Source organism: Echinops telfairi, unplaced genomic scaffold, assembly GCF_000313985.2.
Source record: "Echinops telfairi isolate 266 unplaced genomic scaffold, ASM31398v2 ScPeMD7_7469;HRSCAF=8507_0, whole genome shotgun sequence".
NCBI classification, from domain to species: domain Eukaryota; kingdom Metazoa; phylum Chordata; class Mammalia; order Afrosoricida; family Tenrecidae; genus Echinops; species Echinops telfairi.
The window spans coordinates 87,891,254-87,909,410 of NW_022111372.1; the positions used below are offsets into that span (position 1 = coordinate 87,891,254).

Sequence of the window (18,157 nt, forward strand, 5' to 3'; positions counted from 1 at the left end):
TCGGTTCCCTCTTTCCTACCCATTCTCCCTTTACCCTCAATTTATGCTGAATCCTGAGTCTTCGCAGTGAATTACCAAACCTCAGAGTAGCCCTGAAGTACTCGTCACCTATCGAGAGAACAAGCTTACAGAATCACAAGCAAATGAGTATTAGTGTTCCCTTCTATCATTTCAGAAATCCAATCTCGTCAGCTCTACATCCCATCCTCTTAACTGATAAGTATGCGTTAATTGATACCTCAATCTCTCAGAATTCACTATCAACAGGAAAACATCAACCCAAACATATTTACCTTCCCATCTGGTGTTTTATTTTCAACCCATATTTCCTCAGTCGGAGGCAATGCTGGAGTACCAGGAGCAGTCACTGGAGGCATTCCTGGTGGAAACATCATACCAGGAGGTGGAGGCATGGTTCCCATTGGTGGAGGCATGAAAGGTGGTCTCTATAGGCATAAGAACAGTAATAGTGACTTGTGTTTACCTTTTTCCCTTCCAATTATAACTGAATTATACTCAAAAGTGAAGCAATAATAAGCAAAACAGTAGCATAGTCTATTCAAATAAATGTAAATAAAAGTTTCTCAATATGATTACTAACAAACTGTTGAAAGAAATACATCAAATAAAGGTTTTAAAAACATATTTTGAACAAAATAAATAAAAACAGATTAAAAACTGTTCTATAACCTACATTTAACACAATAATTAAAATGATGGAAAATACTTCAGTCTGGATCATGGAATTGATACTATACAAAAAATGTAAAAACCTGTCTCCTTTTACTAAAAGCTTTATCAATATTTTTAAAATTCTGTTTGTATCTTTCAAATATCAGCACATGTTCTATTAAAATAGCTAACCCAAATATGTCTCAAGCACCATTAATTAGCTGGAAATAACTGGGAATTAACACAAAGCCACAAAATTATCTATCACATACCCCCGAAAAAACATCACAACATTAGAAAGTAACCCATTACAACACCTGATAAATTTTCATTGAAAGGTTAAAAAGTAGATTTACTTCTTAGCAATACAGATTAGAACAAATTCAGGCTATCCCACAATCAGTAGATCAAAAGCTATTTCTTATTCTCACCATTAAAGAAAATATAGAACCATTTAGTACTTTCTTTTAAAAACTGAAAGGGACTGTTTATTTCTAAGGCATTAAAATTATTGCACGAAGTATTAAAATCTGATGTCTTTACCAAAAACACTATCTACTGAAATAGCATATCATTATCATCTTCTATTTTTAGCATAGTTAATTCTTAATTATCTAAGCTAGGTAGGCAAATAACTACATATATGTGTGTGTGTGTGTGTGTGTGTGTATAAAATGTAATATATAAAGGGGTACGCCCCAAAAACAGTAAAAAGCTCCACTGGGTGGATCTTTTGCAGTAGGCAATTTCCCCACTAGGTGAGCATGGAGCAACTTGCTCTGAGTTAGTGCACCCAGTGGCATTGCCTTATGAAGGTACTCTCTGGTCACAGTAAATTTTTTTATAAAAAGTTTCACTCCAACCTCGTTTTTTGTAATGGCTGATTTAATAGCATGTGGCTGTGAAAATTTGTCTCCTGCTTGGGAAAAATACCACAGAAACATGGGAAAAACTCAAGTGTACGAATGGCTTTCTTGTTTCAAAAAAAGAAATGTCAACTGATATCAAACCTCGCTCTGGACTTCCATCAACTTTCCCAAAATGTCAACAAAATCTGTGCACTTGTGCTCAAAGACCGACAAATGACCATTGAAGAGGTGGGTAAGTTATCTGGACTATCTTGGAGCTCAGTTCAGCAAATTTTCGCTGAAGATTTGGGAATGAGAAGGGTCGCTGCAAAATGTGTGCCTTGGGTTGACTGACCAAGAAAATGAGTTTGGAACATGCTGTGCTTTGAAAGAACAGCTCCGGGCTAACCCAGACTTTTTCCCAAGGTCATCAATAGTGATGAGACAAGGTGCTATCCTTACGACCCTGAAACCAAACATCAATCAAGCCACTGGAAGATGTCATCTTCACCTGGCCCAAAAGAACCTCATCAAGTGAAATCACAGATCAAAATGAGGCTCATTTGGGGTTTTTTTATGTGAGGGGGAGTGTTAATTTGGGGTTTGTTCCACCAGGTCAGACTGTTAATCAAACTTTCTATTCAGAGATTCTGAAAAGATTGCATTAACATAGTGACAAAAAGGCCTGATTTGTGGCAGACGTGGGACTGGTTTTGCCACCACAGTGCACCTGCTCACACAGCCATCTCAGTGCACCAGTTTTTGGCAAAAAACAGCATGCTTCTCTTGCCCCATGCACCTGACTCACCTAAACCTTGCTCCATGTGACTTTTTGTTTCTGCAAATGAAGAGGGACATGAAAGGACAACGATTTGATGACATAAAAGAGGTGAAGAAAAAAATGAAGGAGGTGCTGTCAGCCATTCACCCAGACAAGTATGAAAAATGTTTCCAAGAATGGAATTGCAGGTTTGACAAATGTATTAAGTGTAATGGAGAGTACTTTGAAGGTGATAAAGTTGCTTTGTAAAAAAAATTGAAATACATAGCTTTGGTGAGGTGGGTGATTCTGGTTTTTTGGGATATCCCCTTCATATATATTCAAAAAAATACAATCCCAGAAGTAAACACTGCAAAGTCAATCGATACCTCTAGGACCTCATTTCTAGCAGTGAATCTAAATTCAGTAGAGTAAAATGCCCCATTTGTAATACCAGGTAAGTTTTCTATTTAAAGAAATTACGTACACGACAAAGTTTTCGAACGTAGTAAGACAATCCTACTTTCTAGTGCCCTCTTGCCCCAGGGGAAAAGCCCAAGCTCACAGCCATCGAGTCAGTGGCAACTCAGTGACAGAACTGTCCCTGTGCGTTTCTGAGACTATGACTGTTTGCAGCAGGCGGAGGCAGAGTACACGTGAGCACACACATTTATGCTTATTGGTAACATGTCACAAACAATACATTTCAACACACGACCTTAACACTTCAAACTTACTTCCCATAAAGAAAGCAAATTACTACAGTCAGCCTGAAGGATAAAGACAGGTAAAAATGACCCTAGTTTTACTTTATATGCATGCACCATCTAAACCCTGAATGTCTATAGTAATTAATGCTACCACCACTTTGGGAGCAACGTTACTGCTTTTCTTTTGTTCGCATTTTTCCTTTAAGCTAAAATCGTTTCAGAACACAATTTTTTTAAAAACCATTTTATTGGGGGCTCTTACAGCTCTATACATACATCCACTGTGTCAAGCACATTTGTACATATGTTGCCATCTTCATTTTCAAAACATTTTCTATTTGAGCCCTTGGTATCAGCTTCTCATGTTTTTTCTCCCTCCCTCCCTCATGAACCCTTGATAATTTACCTTTTTTTTTTCATGTCTTACACCACTGCTATCTCCCTTCACCCACTTTTCTGTTGTTCATCACACACACACACACACACACACCCGGGAGGGGGATCTTAAAACTGACAGAACACACATTTTTAATGCAAAATTCATTTATAGCATTGATGCTGATGTCAACAAAGAAATAATGTCTACATTCTTTTACCTGGAGGTGTGGAGGGCCCATCGGTGGTGGAATCCCCCCTGGAGGTGGCATTGGTGGCATACTAGGATCAAAAGGAGGACGCCCAAAGGGAGGCCGAGGTGGTGGAGGAGGTCCTCTCATCATCCCAAAAGGGGGAGGAGGTCTCATGAGAGGAGGTGGGCCTCGCATAACTGCATTTGGTGGCGGAGCCGGTCCTCGAAACCGCAAGGCCTGCTGTTGAGCCATCCTGTGTGATAAAGAATCGAAGAAATTTTTCTTTCTCAAAGTTCCAAAGATATAGTTATTAGGCTCCAATTACATCAAATTGTAAAAGCCAGTAAGATTGAATAGTTGGAAAGCCATCATTTTGAAGCCATAATGGCAAAGTCTGGATCAGTTAGAATGACCTACGGTTGCTTAATCTGAGCAAGCTCTGATGAGAAGGCTATCTGGATTGTCTACAGTAACAGTGTCTCCCCACATGGTGCTTGCTGGTTGCAAGGAAGGATCAAAGAAAAAGCACTAGGTGCTTGACAAGAAATAGGGCAACACTAGAGTTAGGTGATCAAAATTACTATAATGTTAAAAAGGCCAGATGGACACTGTTACCTGAGAAAGTCACAATATCGCCTACGTAGTATCCCAGACAAGCATATATCATCTTAATCTGGCAATAAAAAATATTTGATGACTATAAAATAAGGATCTCTTTCAAAGGGATGGGGGCATGAGCTCCCAGAAGTTTGATGTCATGAAACACTATAGGAAAACATGGAAATATTCCAAATTAAAGAGACATGACAATATAAAACTATCTCTAAACTAGATCCTAAAATGGAGGGGGAGGAGGAAGAGGGGTGTTCCATTACAGATTAGATCAACTGATGAGACTGGATTATGGACAGATGAGATGAAAGTAGTGTATCCGTGTAAATTTATGAAGTTGCTATCTGTGTTGTGGCTAAATAAAAGTAATTTCTATTCTTCAAAAACACAAAAAGTATTTAAGGGCCATGGTCTATACGCCTTACCCTCAAGTGGTTAAGAATGACAGATAACATACATGAAAACAATAAAGCAAATGAGGTAAATTGTTAAAAAGTGTACTGTCTTTATTTTTGCCACTTTTAAATTTGAAATGATCTCAAATTCACTATTTTAAAATAGCAGTTTAACAGATTAGTAGTATTCCCTCAAAGGGAAGTGTTACCCTCCACCCTACCCTAACTCTATAGCTAAATATTTCAATAAAATATTTATTAAATATAATAATTATATTTATTAAATATAATAACTAGATATAAAATTTTAGCAGTTAATATTACATCAGATGGTATTTACTGCCTTGGTTTTGAGAAGCCCCGCGGCACTATCAAGCAAGCATTGGAATACTAACCAAAAGGCTGGCTAATCAAACCACCAGTCGCTCCCAGGGAGAAAGATGAGGCTATCTGTATATCCAATAGGCATCTGCAGCCTCAGAACCCCTGCAATGAGTAGGAATCAAGTAGATAGCAGTGGGCTTGGGCCTTGTTGTTTCCTCCACTAACGCATTGAAAATAATGGTAATAACCCTTTAAAGTGCTTACTCTGTGCAAGACAGTGCTCTTGAATGCTTTTCAAATATTAAAACATTTCATCCTAACCCTGAGGCAGACACTATTATCAACTGGCAAAAATGGGTACTGATTGTATCAAAATAAGTACCTGGTCTCTGTCCAATTATATGCACCCCTGAAAGATACACTGCCATTGTTAACAAAAGAAATGTCCTAATTTGGAGGACAAAAAAGGAGTTAACCACTAACTACAGTTACTGATTTGTCCTGAGTTCGCAATGTGCCTTACTTTTAGATTTCTTTAACCTGACTCTCCCTTAAAAAAAAATACTATAGAATTTTTCTTGGAACTCATACATACTGGCTACAGCATAAGGGGGCCTAGTGGCAGAGTAAAGTGCTTGGCTGCTAAACGAAAAGATTTCTCCACAGGAGAAAGATGTGAACAGATTGCTTCTATAAAGATTACAGCCTCTTGAACAGTTCTACTCTGTTCTACAGGGTGGCTGAGTCAGAATCAACTCAATAGCAGTAGCTTTGTTGTAGCATTGGGTTGGTTTATATCTTGGGAGTCTAGGCTCAATAAATAAATAAATAAAATCCAAAAAAGGACTCTGTCATTTGATGTCAAGACAGTGAACTCAGATGCAAATGAGGGGGAATAGAAATAAATCTACCTTGTTTGTGTTCAAGGAGCAATCATGAAACATTTAAGATTGTATCTGGGACACAGTAAACTTTCAACTATTCTTACTTTCATTCCCAACAAAATCTAGTACTTTACCTGTAAAAGAGACTATGCAAATTTAATTGCATGCCTTTTAAAGTCTGCCACTAAGATGATGACAAAATTTCATACACTTCCTGCTCTAAAGCCAAAAGTTGCCATTTCCCCATGCCAGTTACTTGGACTAAATGAGCCGGCTCTTTATATTCACTGCATTGTCACATCCTTACAAGACCTGCAATGATGATTAAATGTTTGCATAAAGTACTTGAAAGAACTCTGAACATACCCAGGTCTTCTATTATTACTGTTACTACATCACACCCAGGTCAGTAAAAAAGGGGAAGCCCGCCAACGAGAAGGACTGACGCACCAGCCACAGTGGGCTTGAACACAGCTGGGACTGTGAGGGTGGCACAGAGTTTTGTTTGTTCTGTTTGTGCTTGAGGTCCTGGAGTCAGAATATATTTGAGTTATATAATGTTTTATAACATTATTATTTTCTATAATGTCAATAATAGTAACAAATATTAAAATAATTTTAATACTGAAACAAACAAAAAAACCAAACTCATTTCCATCGAGTTGATTCAGACTCCATAACCGTGGGGCAGAGTAGATATGCCTGTTAGCTTCCCAGACTAAATCTTCACAAGAGTAGAAAACTTCATCTTTATCCCTCAGAGCAGCTGGTAGTTTCGAACTGCTGACCTTATGTTTAGCAGCCCAATGAGTAACCCACTACACCACTAGGGGTCCCTATACCCTATTAATATTATAATTTGCTATTATTACTTTTACTATGGGGTCATGAGTTAGAATCAACTTGATGGCAGACTTTAAGTGTGCATATCATTAATATCGGCCCTAAGGGCTTTAGCCCTCTCTTTGATGTTCAGATGCTTCAAGCTCATGACCCCCTCAGATTCAGCATTTGTAGTTCCCTCTGCTTGGCGTGCTATTATTCATTCCCTTCTTCACAAGGCTGGCGCCTCATTACTCAGCCTCATTTTACACATCTCAAACACCTCACCTCAAGCCCTTCTCCGTCACACTATGCAATTTTAACTATCATGATATAAATAACTCACTTGTTTACACTCGGGTATCTCTACCCACTCATTGTTTCTCCTCAGTGTATTCCTGCACCTGAATGCCTGGTTGTAGATGCTAAAATAGTGTTTTAATAACAATAACAAACACTAGGTACTTACTAAAAGTACTTTATCATAAGTTACTAAGTATTCAAAGATAAAGGTACTGGATCTATAGAAACCTAATTCTAAAAGTTCACATCCCAGCGCTCGACCATGAAGATATGGATGGAATCTGGTTCTCCTCTAGCCAATTGTTAGAACCTTTTCAAAAACAAAGCCCAACATTCAGGAGCAGCAGCACACACATTGCGGGGCAGAGGTCATCACTGAAACGCCATGAAAATCCAAATGTCACATAATGCTCTGCCTAGAGAGACAATCTCCCCACCACACAGTAAAGGCAAGACTGCAAACACTTTAATTGGGGGGTGGGGTTTGAAAGATATGACCCGCTAGTTTCATCTACTGCTATATGGCAAGGAGACGTAACTTAAATAGTACACTACGAGGAAATGTAGGGTTTAGGCCAGACCCTACCAACTACGTGATGACTTTGTGTAAGTCAACACAAGAAGCAAATAATTTCTTCAATTTATGTGGTACATTTAGAATTTATGGTATACATTTAGAACGTATACCAATCTTATTTAGAATGGAAGCCTTTAGAACAAGGGCTTTTTTGGTCCGGTTCAAGGTTATATTGCCAGCACCTACCTAGGTCAATGAGAATCATAGTACACACTCAATAAATTCTGATTTAAAATGTACCACATCCCTTAACTCTATGTTCATTTATTTACCATTTACCGACTGAACGTCTGGTTTATATGTCTCCTGAATGTCTTATTTATCAGGCACTAGGATGGGCACAAGGAGCCCTGGAGGGGGGGGGGCTAACCCAAAGATCAGTCACTCAAATCCACCAGCTGCTCCTTGACAGCCTGCTCCGAAACAGATCTAATCTCCCATACACATCCAATCTCTCATACAGATCCAATCTCCCATACAGATCCCATCTCCCACATAGATCTAATCTCCCACACAGATCTAATCTCCCATACAGATCCCATCTCCTATACAGATCTAATCTCCCATACAGATCTAATCTCCCACACAGATCTAATCTTCCATACAGATCCAATCTCTCATACAGATCTAATCTCCCATACAGATCTAAACTCAGGGACCCTATACATTTGAATCACCTGGATGGCAGCAAGTTTGGTGGTCTGTTTGTTTGGGGGGTGGGAGGGGAGCATGAAAAGTATCAGAACACTAAACTGCAAATTTTGCCATCAAAGAAACCGTGCAAATAGCTAGTTTCACATAAATCATGACAGATACTAAAATCAAATTCTGTACAATATTCTCTAGAAGCAATTTCCAATCCAAGGGACTAGCAAAACCAAACAACACTCACACTCCATCTGTGGCTCTGAGTAGATGGTAACTCAGGGCAGAATAGAGCTGTCCCAGTTTGCAGGCTGTCATTTCCTTAAAACCCTACTCAAGTTTGCAACAATGACCAACTACTATTAACAAAGCCTAAGTCTTGCAATCAGAATCAAAACTACATTTTCCATCATTAAAACAGAAATGCCCTAACAACGACGGGTACTTTGACTATTGCTTTACTCAAGTGTCTATGTTGGGCATAAAGGGTGAAGGGGTTCAGCCAATATTAGGATTTGGGGTGTGTATTTAATCTTAAGTATTTTCCTCATAAACCTTGGATAACAATTCTCATTTCCTTACACAATTTCATCTTTATTACACGGCCCTCCCTCATAACTCCCACTGCTGGTTTTCATTCTTAAATGCTGACGACAGCACAATTCAAAACGGAATACGGTTTAGCTCCACCAGAGTAAAATGCATAGAATGCAGAGTGCCTCTTTCATCAAAAACCACTGACACAGGTCCCCCCACCCACCCAAGGATGGTTTAACGCTGTCGGAGTTTACTGAATATTCGGTAAGCAAAGAGGTTTGGGGTACCACATAAGGCCACTGCACCCCGCAGGGCAAAAGCATGCAATGAGAGGAACAGTCATCAAGATCTTGGGCGGCAGGAGTTCAGGCCACTTCCTGGAGCCGCAACTTCACCTATGCAACCTCTCTGGAACTCAGTTTCTCTGCCTGTAAAGTGGGCAGGTAAACTGAGGATGCCTAGGATCTGTGGTGAGAGAGAGAGAGAGAGAGAGAGAGAGAGAGAGAGAGAGAGAGAGGGAGGAGAGAGAGGAGAGGGGAGGGAGGGAGGAAGAGAGGATGGCAACAACTCCGTAGAGAGGTTGTGCGGATTAAAATGCGGGACACCCGATTGCTATGGGCTTTCGCACAGACAGGAAACCCCCGACAAACGGTCACTGCTATTGTTATGATTCACAGCGACAGGCTAGGGACGAAAGAAAGGAGAGCGGAGAAGACGCCACACGAAGCTGAGCGAGGCAAAAGTTCGGGGACGACGGAAAGGACGAACGTGAGGACGCACAGGGCTGAGGCGAGCCTGAGGGCCCCGCAGGGGCCATGGGCGCCAGGAATTCACTGCGGAGCCCAGGCGCCAGAGGAGGAAAGCGAGCCCGCGGCGCCGGGAAGCCGGGGGAGGCCCGGGGCGCCTGAGAAGAGCCCCCCCGAAGGGCGAGCACCGACCGCGGATCACGAGGGTGGCGGATCCCCGCGAAGCCCGCAGGGAGCGCCCCGAGAGCTAGCTGGAGGCCGCGGCCCGGCTCTCATTCAGCCGCGTTCCCTTCCCCCTTCTCCAGCCCCATGCGGTCCCGGCCCTGCGGCGCCGCGCTGCCCACCCAGCGGCCCGGATCTCGGGAAGGCAGGCCTAGCCCCTCAGACTCCGGGCGCGAAGCGTGAAGGAAGGCAGCGCCCTTTACCTGAGCTCCCCCGGGTTGAATCTTTCACCGTCCCCCCCGTCCCCGCCACGCTCCGCCATTACAGAGAGCAGCGTTCATCCACCCGCCGACCCAGCGTCCTCTATTGGCCGGAAGACGCGTCAATCCCATGCGAGAAAGGCGGAGATAACAAAGATCTACCAGATGATTGGAGCACTTTCTCATCAATCTTTGAGCTGACAACGATATCCGCGTTTCTATTGGGCAAAGGACCCGCCGACTTTGAAAGCGGTATGGAGACAGCTTGTTGATTGGTGGTCAGAGGCTTTATGGGAAATGCGGCTCTGGCAACGAGGGGCCGCCGGCGCCCTCTCGCGGGGAGTAAAATTAGGTCCTCCCATCCACAGCCCGGCCGGCGCTAGCCACGTGTCTGCTGGCATCCCGGAGAGCCAGCAGCGGGCCCACATTGGTCAGTAGTGGCTCAGGCCGGGACCTTCTCTATTGATTGAGCCAATCAAAATTCGGCCAGAGTAGCACCTAAACCAATCACAGAGTTATTGCGGAAATAAGCTATTTTCCTGTTTTACCGGAACAGAAAGTCTTAAGTTACCAGGCGCGTTATACCCATATTATTAAATAATACATTATTAACTAAAGCAGACCTCCGCCAAATTATACTAAATAATTTCTTTTCAGGTAATGAGTAAATTGCTGTATTAAGGTAGGTGGGGAAGGCAACATATAATTTGAGGCATCTTTCAATCTCATGGGCTTGTTAGAACGTAACTAAGTCAAAATGCAGTATCTTATCATTTGATCTCCCTTTAGACCCATAATAAAGCTGTTTCTTAAGTGAAGGGAAAATACACGTGGATGAAGCCCCTCGGGACTCCCCTCTGACCATGGACCAGAGATGTGAATAGCCTTGTTCACATGCACACTGCATTGGAAAGTGGATTGTGGTTCATACAGTTAGGCAAAAATTTAGCACCCTATTATTTTCTCTTCCTTATGATGTATTTAAATTTGTTCTAGTTTTTAATATTTTCTGCTTTCTTTTCAATTGAGATTTTTAATCTGTTTAATTTGTTCATCTTGTTAGGTTTTTGTTTGGTTGGTTTTTCATGTTCTTCTGTATATGAAATGCAGGATAGGTAAATCGATAGAGACAGTAACTGGATGAATGGCCCCTTGGTATGGCAGGGGAGTTGGGGGGAAATGGAGAGCTAATAACAGTGAGCAAAAGATTGAAGAAAATGGTCTAAAGCCAATTGTCCATGCTTTTTTATATGATTGAACGATTGAATTGTATGAATATGAAATGCATGCCAATAAAACTGTTGGAAAATAGAAGCTAGCACTTTGATACCTAGACTTCTGAACATTTATTTCAGTGGGTTTTTGGTAATTGTTGTTTATTTAAGGAAAAACAATGTTGGACTCTAGAGTTCCCATGGCACAATAAAGATAAGCTATCATTTAGGAATTCAGAATATTTTGTAAATAATAATAGTTAGAATGTACCCTGTCCTAACCATATCTGCCAGTCACTTTTATAAATATTTCTGGAGCCAACTCATGGCAGTGGATTGGGTTTGGATATTATATCTTATCTTCTAAACCTCACAAAAATGCTAAAAGGTAGGTACTATGATTAGCTGCAGTGACAGATAAGGATCCCAGAGCTCGGATATGTTCAGTAACTTGCCAAAGTTCACACAACTAGTAAATTCCAGAGCACTTAATCCTAAAGTATTTAAACCCAAGGTATTCTGATCGCAAAATCTCACTCTTAAAACATTGAGCCTGTGCTTGTAAACTAGAACCCCTCTAACCCGTGACTTTTTTACTTACGTGAAAAATATTATATAATTACTACCAAAAAAATAAAACCTCACTACCATCAAATCAATGCTAATTCAAAGCTACCCTAAAGGACAGGGTAGAACTGCCTCTGTAAGTTTCTAAGATAGTAATTCTTTACTGGTGTAGAAAGCCCTGCCTATCTCTCATGGACAAGTTGGTGGTTGCAAACGGCTGACTTTATGGTGAGCAGCCGGACGCATAACCACTATGCCATCAAGGCTCCTCATAATCACATGGTTATGAAATAGTGAATGAAATTACATGGTTCTTCTGTATCTGTTCATTTGTCATATTGTGGTCACTTGCATGTTGTGATCCTGGAAGCCATGTCATCAGAATTTCAAAAAGTAGAAAGGTCACCAATGGTGGTTAGATTTCAGCAGAGCTTCCAGACTAACACAGACTAGGAAGAAAGAGTAGTGGTCCACTTTGCAGGGATTAGTCACTGAAACCTTATAAATAGCAATGGAACTCTCTCTGATAATAGTGCCGAAAGATGAGCCCTTCAGGTTGGAAAGCATTCAAAAGAAGACAGGAGAAGGGCTGCCTCCTGAATGTATAGTCGATCTTGGTGATGTGGATGAAGCCAAACTTTTTCGACCTTCTTTGCTGTTGGTGCATGATGCAAAATGAGAAAGAAGAGTTGAGATGTATGAAGTCTGACGCTAGAAAAGTTGGAAGTCATCAGATGTGGGAAACTAACTCTGAGGGAAATAGGATGGGGACGTCTTCCCTGACTTGTACAGAGGGAATCTGGGAAGCTAGTATTCCACGGTAGGAAAGCCACCACTTTGGTAAGTTAGAGATACAGTCCAAGTACATTTTCCTGCACTAACTCTCATTCCCACAGATTCTCCCCTTAAAGTGAGCGCATGGTTGATTCTGTCTCCCTATAGAAGCAGGCATTCCTATTTGCTCTATCTCTTCCCGCTGCGGCATCCAATCCCTCTCATACCTTCCCCCAATAGTCGATGAACATAGGGGGGATTTTATCCCCAGAGCCTGGTTTCAAAATGTTTGCCATAAGCCTGCATTTTGGGGTGGCTACATTAATTTTGTCATTGTTTGCCTTGACAGTTTCAATGTATAGAAAATAACCATGTTGCCCCTGTAGCTCTTTTGAATTTAATACATAAAACAAAAGTGGGAAATGTGGGAAACTAACAAATGTCATTCCCACAGATTCTCCCCTAATAGCTATGCTGCCTTAAAGTGAGCACATGGTTGATTCTGTCTCCCTGTAGATCTCCTCCTGCGAGGCACCCATCCCCCTCATGCTTTCCCCCAATGCAGCTATTAGGTTTCCTCACCTGTGAGCCTAGGGACTTTACTGTGATTACCACCCACCTTGTGACGTATGTAACTCCTGAATATGCATGACTAATGGCTACCTATAAAAGCCCCCAAACAATAAAGATGCTCTCTTCTCTGGTCCTCCTTCCCTCTCCCTCCTTCCCTCCTTCCCTGCTCCCTCTCACTCACTCTCCTCCTTCCACACCTCCACCTTGGACCATCAAAAGAGGCTGAGGTGAGCATGCTACCATGAAATGTGTCTGGCTCCTTTATTTTACTCTCTCTCCTATCTCTCTTATTCTCCATGACTTTACTATAATCTTTATACAGTATAGTACAGCCGTACAATTGTGCTTACTGGATCCGTGACTATTTGTTAGGAGCTGGCTCCCCTCACAATCAAAATACAATGCAGTATATTAAAATATCCTAAACATCATGAGCTGAAATAGATTGGTATTTGCCATTATGAGTTGGACAACTATATGGTTTACTATGCCAGGTGTGGAAGTTACATAATTTCAAGTCAACTTGATAAATAAGTGAGGGGGTGGAGTCTAGCCTGTCAATCAGGTCACCACCTGGTGATGCCTCCTTGTAGGTGTAGCTTTCTCATGAGGATTCTGGGAACTTCTCTCTCTGTTTCACCTTCCTGTTGAAGAGTTACACTCTAGAGCTGGAGGACCCACGTAAGCACAGAGATGCTTGCCACTGGATCCACAAGACTTTGCACCCACTGGCCTGTGATCTTCCTTCATTTTATATCATTGCATGTGCTGTGTTAGTCTGAAGAGGGATTTATGAGCTAGTATCAGACTTATGGGCTAATATTGGACTTATGGACTTCATCTGGATTGGGTTGGGATGTTTCCTTAATATACATTACTCTTTGATATAAAGCTATTTCTTACATATATATGAGTGTTTCTGGATTTGTTTCCCTGGTCAACCCAGTCTACCACACCAGGAATGACAAATTGAAGAGAAATTACATCAGATTTATTGTGAAAAAGAGCATTTCAAAATTCATCTTGAAATGCAAGCTATCTGTGATAGGTTAATATCTAGATGTCTACAAGACAGTTCAGTTAATGTGACTATAATTCAAATTTCTGCGCCAAGCACAAAGGAAGAAATTAAAGAATTTTACCAACTTCTTCAACCTGAAATTACTTAAAAATTCAATCAAGTGGCATAGGTAATTGCTGTTAATTAGAGCATGTGACAGTTGGAAAATATGGCCTTGATTATTGACACAGCTATGGAGATGGCAGGTTAGAATTTTGCAAGATCAATGACTTCTCCATTGCACATACCTTTTTTCAACAAGATTAATGGCAACACTACATGCGGACATCACCAAATGGAATACACAGAAATCAAATTGATGACATTTGAAGGAAGAGAAGATGGAAAAGCTCAACATCAGCAACCCAAACAAAGCAAAGGGCTAACTGTGGACCAGCTCCTCAATTGCTCATATGCAAGTTCAGACTGGAGATGAAGAAGATTAAGACAAGTACCTGACAGCCAAAATTCAGCCTTGATTATATCCCACCTGAATTTAGAGAACAGCTCAGAACAAATTTGACTCATTGGACACGAAACAGTGAAGACAGTGGAAAGAAAGCAAAAGATCATTAAAAAGAAAGGAAAGGTAATGTGGATGTCAGAAGAGACTCTGAAACTTGCTCTCAAATGTAGAGTAGCCAAAGCAAATGAAAGAAATTATGAAGTGAAAGAGCTGGACAGAAATTTTCAAAGGGCAGCGAAGAAACAAAGTAAAGCATTACCCAAAAATGTGCAAAGACCGAAAGGTAGGGAGGGGAAAAAAGGAAGAGCACATTCAGCGTTCCTCAAGCTAAGAGAACTGAAGAAAAAGTTAAGCCTCAGTTGCAATATTGAAGGATCTTATGGGCAAAATATTAAACGATACAGGAAACATCCAAAGGTGGAAGGAGTACACAGTCACTGTACACACAAAAAAGTCAACAGTTCAACTGTTTCAAGAGATCATGTGATCAGACGCCATAGGTATCTAAGGAAGAACTCAGCAGGGAACAATTAGCCGAAAAACCAGGCTTCGGGAATTGATAGCATACAATTGAAATGAAGAACAACCTACTGCAGTGCTGGAAGCACTCACTCGTCTGTGCCAGCAAGTTTGAAAGACAGCCAGCTGGCCAACTGACTGGAAAAGAGCCAATTTGTGCCCATCCCCCCAAAAGTGACCTAACAGCCTAGATATAATCAAATTATATCATTCATATTATTTTCAAGTAAAATTGTGCTGAAGATCATTAGAAATGGTTGCAGGTAGCACAACCTGCAATATGGTGTGTGTTGAAAGCGAACAGGACTTAAAACACTTATTGAAGAAGTTCAAAGACAACATACAGCCTTGCTTTTTCTGCCTGTGGAAGCCACAGAGGAAGCATCCTTAGGGTTCTCCACCCCATTTCCCATAGTTTCATAAAGAACCGGAACAGCCGTGGAAACTCTTCATTGGAGGGTTGAATTTTGAAACAACAGATGAGAGCCTGTAGAGCCATTTCGAGCAATGGGGGATGCTCATGGACTGTGTGATCCTGAGAGACCCAAACACCCAGTGCTCCCCAGGTTCTGGGTTTGTCGCTTACTCTACCTTGGAGGAGGGGGACACAACCAGGACTGCGAGGCCACACAAGGTAGATGGAAGCGTTGTGGAACCAACAGGGCTGTCTCACAAGACGACCCTCAAAGACCAGGTGCCCATTTAACTGTGAAAATGATCTCTGTTGGTGGCATCACAGAAGACATTAAAGAGTACACCACCTACGAGATTATTTTGAGCAATATGAGAAAATTGAAGTAATTGAAATCATGATTGATCAAGGCAGTGGCAAGAAGAGGAGCTTTGCTTTTGTGACGTTTGATGACCATGACTCCATAAATAAGATTGTCATTGAGAAATACCAGACTGTGAATGGCTACAACTGTGAAGTAAGGAAAGCCCTTCAAAGCAAGAGATGGCCAGTGCCTCTTTCAGCCAAAGAGGTCAAAGTGGTTCTGGAAACTTCCGTGGTGGCCAAGGAGGTGGTTTTGGTGGGAATGACAACTTTGGCTGGGGCTGAAACTTCAGTGGCTCTGATGGCTTTGGTGGCAGCCGTGGTGGTGGTGGATACGGCAGCAGTGGGGATGGTTATAATGGATTTGGTAATTTTGGAGGTGGAAGAAGCTGAAATGATTTAGGCAGTTACAACAATTAACCTTCCAATTTTAGACCGAGGAAGAGAGGAAACATTGGAGGCAGAAGCTCTGGCCTTTACGGTAGTGGAGGTCAGTACTGTTTCAAACCACAAAACCAAGGTGGCTCTGTTAGTTCAAGCAGTAGCAGGAGCTGTGCCAGTCGCCGGAGCTTTTCGTGACTACCAGGAAATCAAGCTAAGCAGGAGAGGAGAGCATGAGGAATGACAGGGAAGCTACAGGTTATAGCAGATTTGTGAACTCAGCCAAACGCAGTGGTGGCAGGGCCTCGCTGCTACAAAGAAGACATGTTTTAGACAATGCTCATGTGTACGAGCAAAAGAACCTGAGGACTGTATTTGTGACTAATTGTATAACAGGTCATTTTAGTTTCTGTTCTGTGGTTTTTTGTTGGTTGGTTTTGTTTTTGTACACCCATGCTGTGGATCGCTACATGTAACAGTCTGATCATCGTGTTGCTGAATAAATGACTTCTTTTAATGTGCTGTGTAAAATTAGTCTACTCTTAAAACATCTCTATCAAGTGGGAAGTGTCGAATTCCTCCAAGGTGATGCCGGATTGATGTGAAACGTGCTTCTATGTAACCTTCGGCTGCTGGGGACAGAGGAGCCATCGTTCGCAGAAACTGTGGTGGTGGTCCCACTGTCCGTTACTGATGTGCACCCTGGAGCTCACTGTTAAAATGGTCACCCAGGCAAGTTAACAAAGTTCATTTGGTTATAAAAAATGGTTGTTGGCACATCCTGTACAATATATCTAAATTGAATAATGGTAGCAGATAAACTTATAGATGGAGTTGGAACTTACATATCATCCATTATCATGTGTAATCAATAAATTACTTAATCTTGAAAAAAATAAATTACAGCCTTCAGTATAATAAAGTTTCACTTTATTAAAAAAAAGACCCAAAATCCTCAAAACTGGACAAATAGGTAAAATCTCAATAAGCGGAGAAAAGATTGACGTCAACAGTGGTTTCATTTTACTTTGTTCCCTAAGCAACACTCATGGAAGCATCAGTCAAGAAGTCTCACTATGTATTGAATTGGACAAGTATTCTGCCCAAGTTTATTAAGGTCACTTTGAGGACAAAGGTGCACCTGTCTCAAGGCATGGTATTTTGAATCACTTCACAAACATGGGAAAGCTGGACAATGAATAAAGAAGACCGGTGTAGCATGCTTTGAATTATGCGGTTGGCAGATAATATTGAATATACCATGGAAAAAGTACAGCCAGAGTGCTCCTTAGAGACAAGGATGGCAAGACTTCCTTTCACATATTTTGGATATATTGTCAGGAGAACGCAGTCCCTGGAGAAGAACATCATGCTTGGTAAAGTGGAGAGGCTGTGAAAAAGAGGAAGACCCTTAATAAGATGGATTGACACAAAGGCATCAACAGTGGACTCAGGCACAAAACCAATTGGGAAGATGGCTAGGGACCAGGCAGTGTTTCAGGCTGTTGTGCATAGGGCCACTATGGGTAGGATCCCTATGGCACCTAACAAACAAACAAAAACCACAATGGACTTCCAGAAAAACAAACAAATCTTCCTTAGAAAAAATATGGCCAGAATGCCCCCAAGAAGTGAGAATGGTGCGGCAGTTACATAATTTCCTATCAACTTGTGAAGGGGTGGAGTCTAGCCTGTCAATCAGGTCATAGCCAATGAGGCTTCTGTATGGATGTGGCCTTCTCCTGAGGATTCTGGGAACTCCGGTCTTCATCCCTGGAGGTGGAAGACACACTCTGCTTCATCTTCCTGCTGGAAAGACACATGGAGCTACTCTAGAGTCCTGGAGCTGGAGGAGCCACGTGGAGACCCACGCCAGCACTGAGATGCTTCCACCACGACTGGATCCACAAGACTTTCCACCACTGGCCTGTGATCTTCCTGCATTTAGTGTCACTGCATGTGTTTAGTGCATCTAAAGAGGAATTTATAGCTTGGTATCAGA

General features: G+C 41.6%; 1 protein-coding gene and 1 pseudogene across 1 annotated transcript in view; one reads left to right on the forward strand and one right to left on the reverse strand.

Moving 5' to 3' along the window:
- TCERG1 (transcription elongation regulator 1) overlaps window positions 1-9,913 on the reverse strand; it is a 59,421-nt gene extending 49,508 nt beyond the window's left edge. Inside the window, exons 1-3 of the mRNA XM_004697065.3 lie at window positions 9,830-9,913; window positions 3,587-3,812; window positions 294-446 (exon numbers count right to left, since the gene is read on the reverse strand). Of these exons, the coding sequence (XP_004697122.1) occupies window positions 294-446; window positions 3,587-3,812; window positions 9,830-9,888 (438 nt within the window). The 5' untranslated portion in view covers window positions 9,889-9,913. The remainder of the gene's footprint in view (window positions 1-293; window positions 447-3,586; window positions 3,813-9,829) is intronic.
- Window positions 9,914-10,123: 210 nt separating this feature from the next.
- Window positions 10,124-16,353, forward strand: LOC101641247 (annotated as a pseudogene).
- Window positions 16,354-18,157: the final 1,804 nt, after the last annotated feature.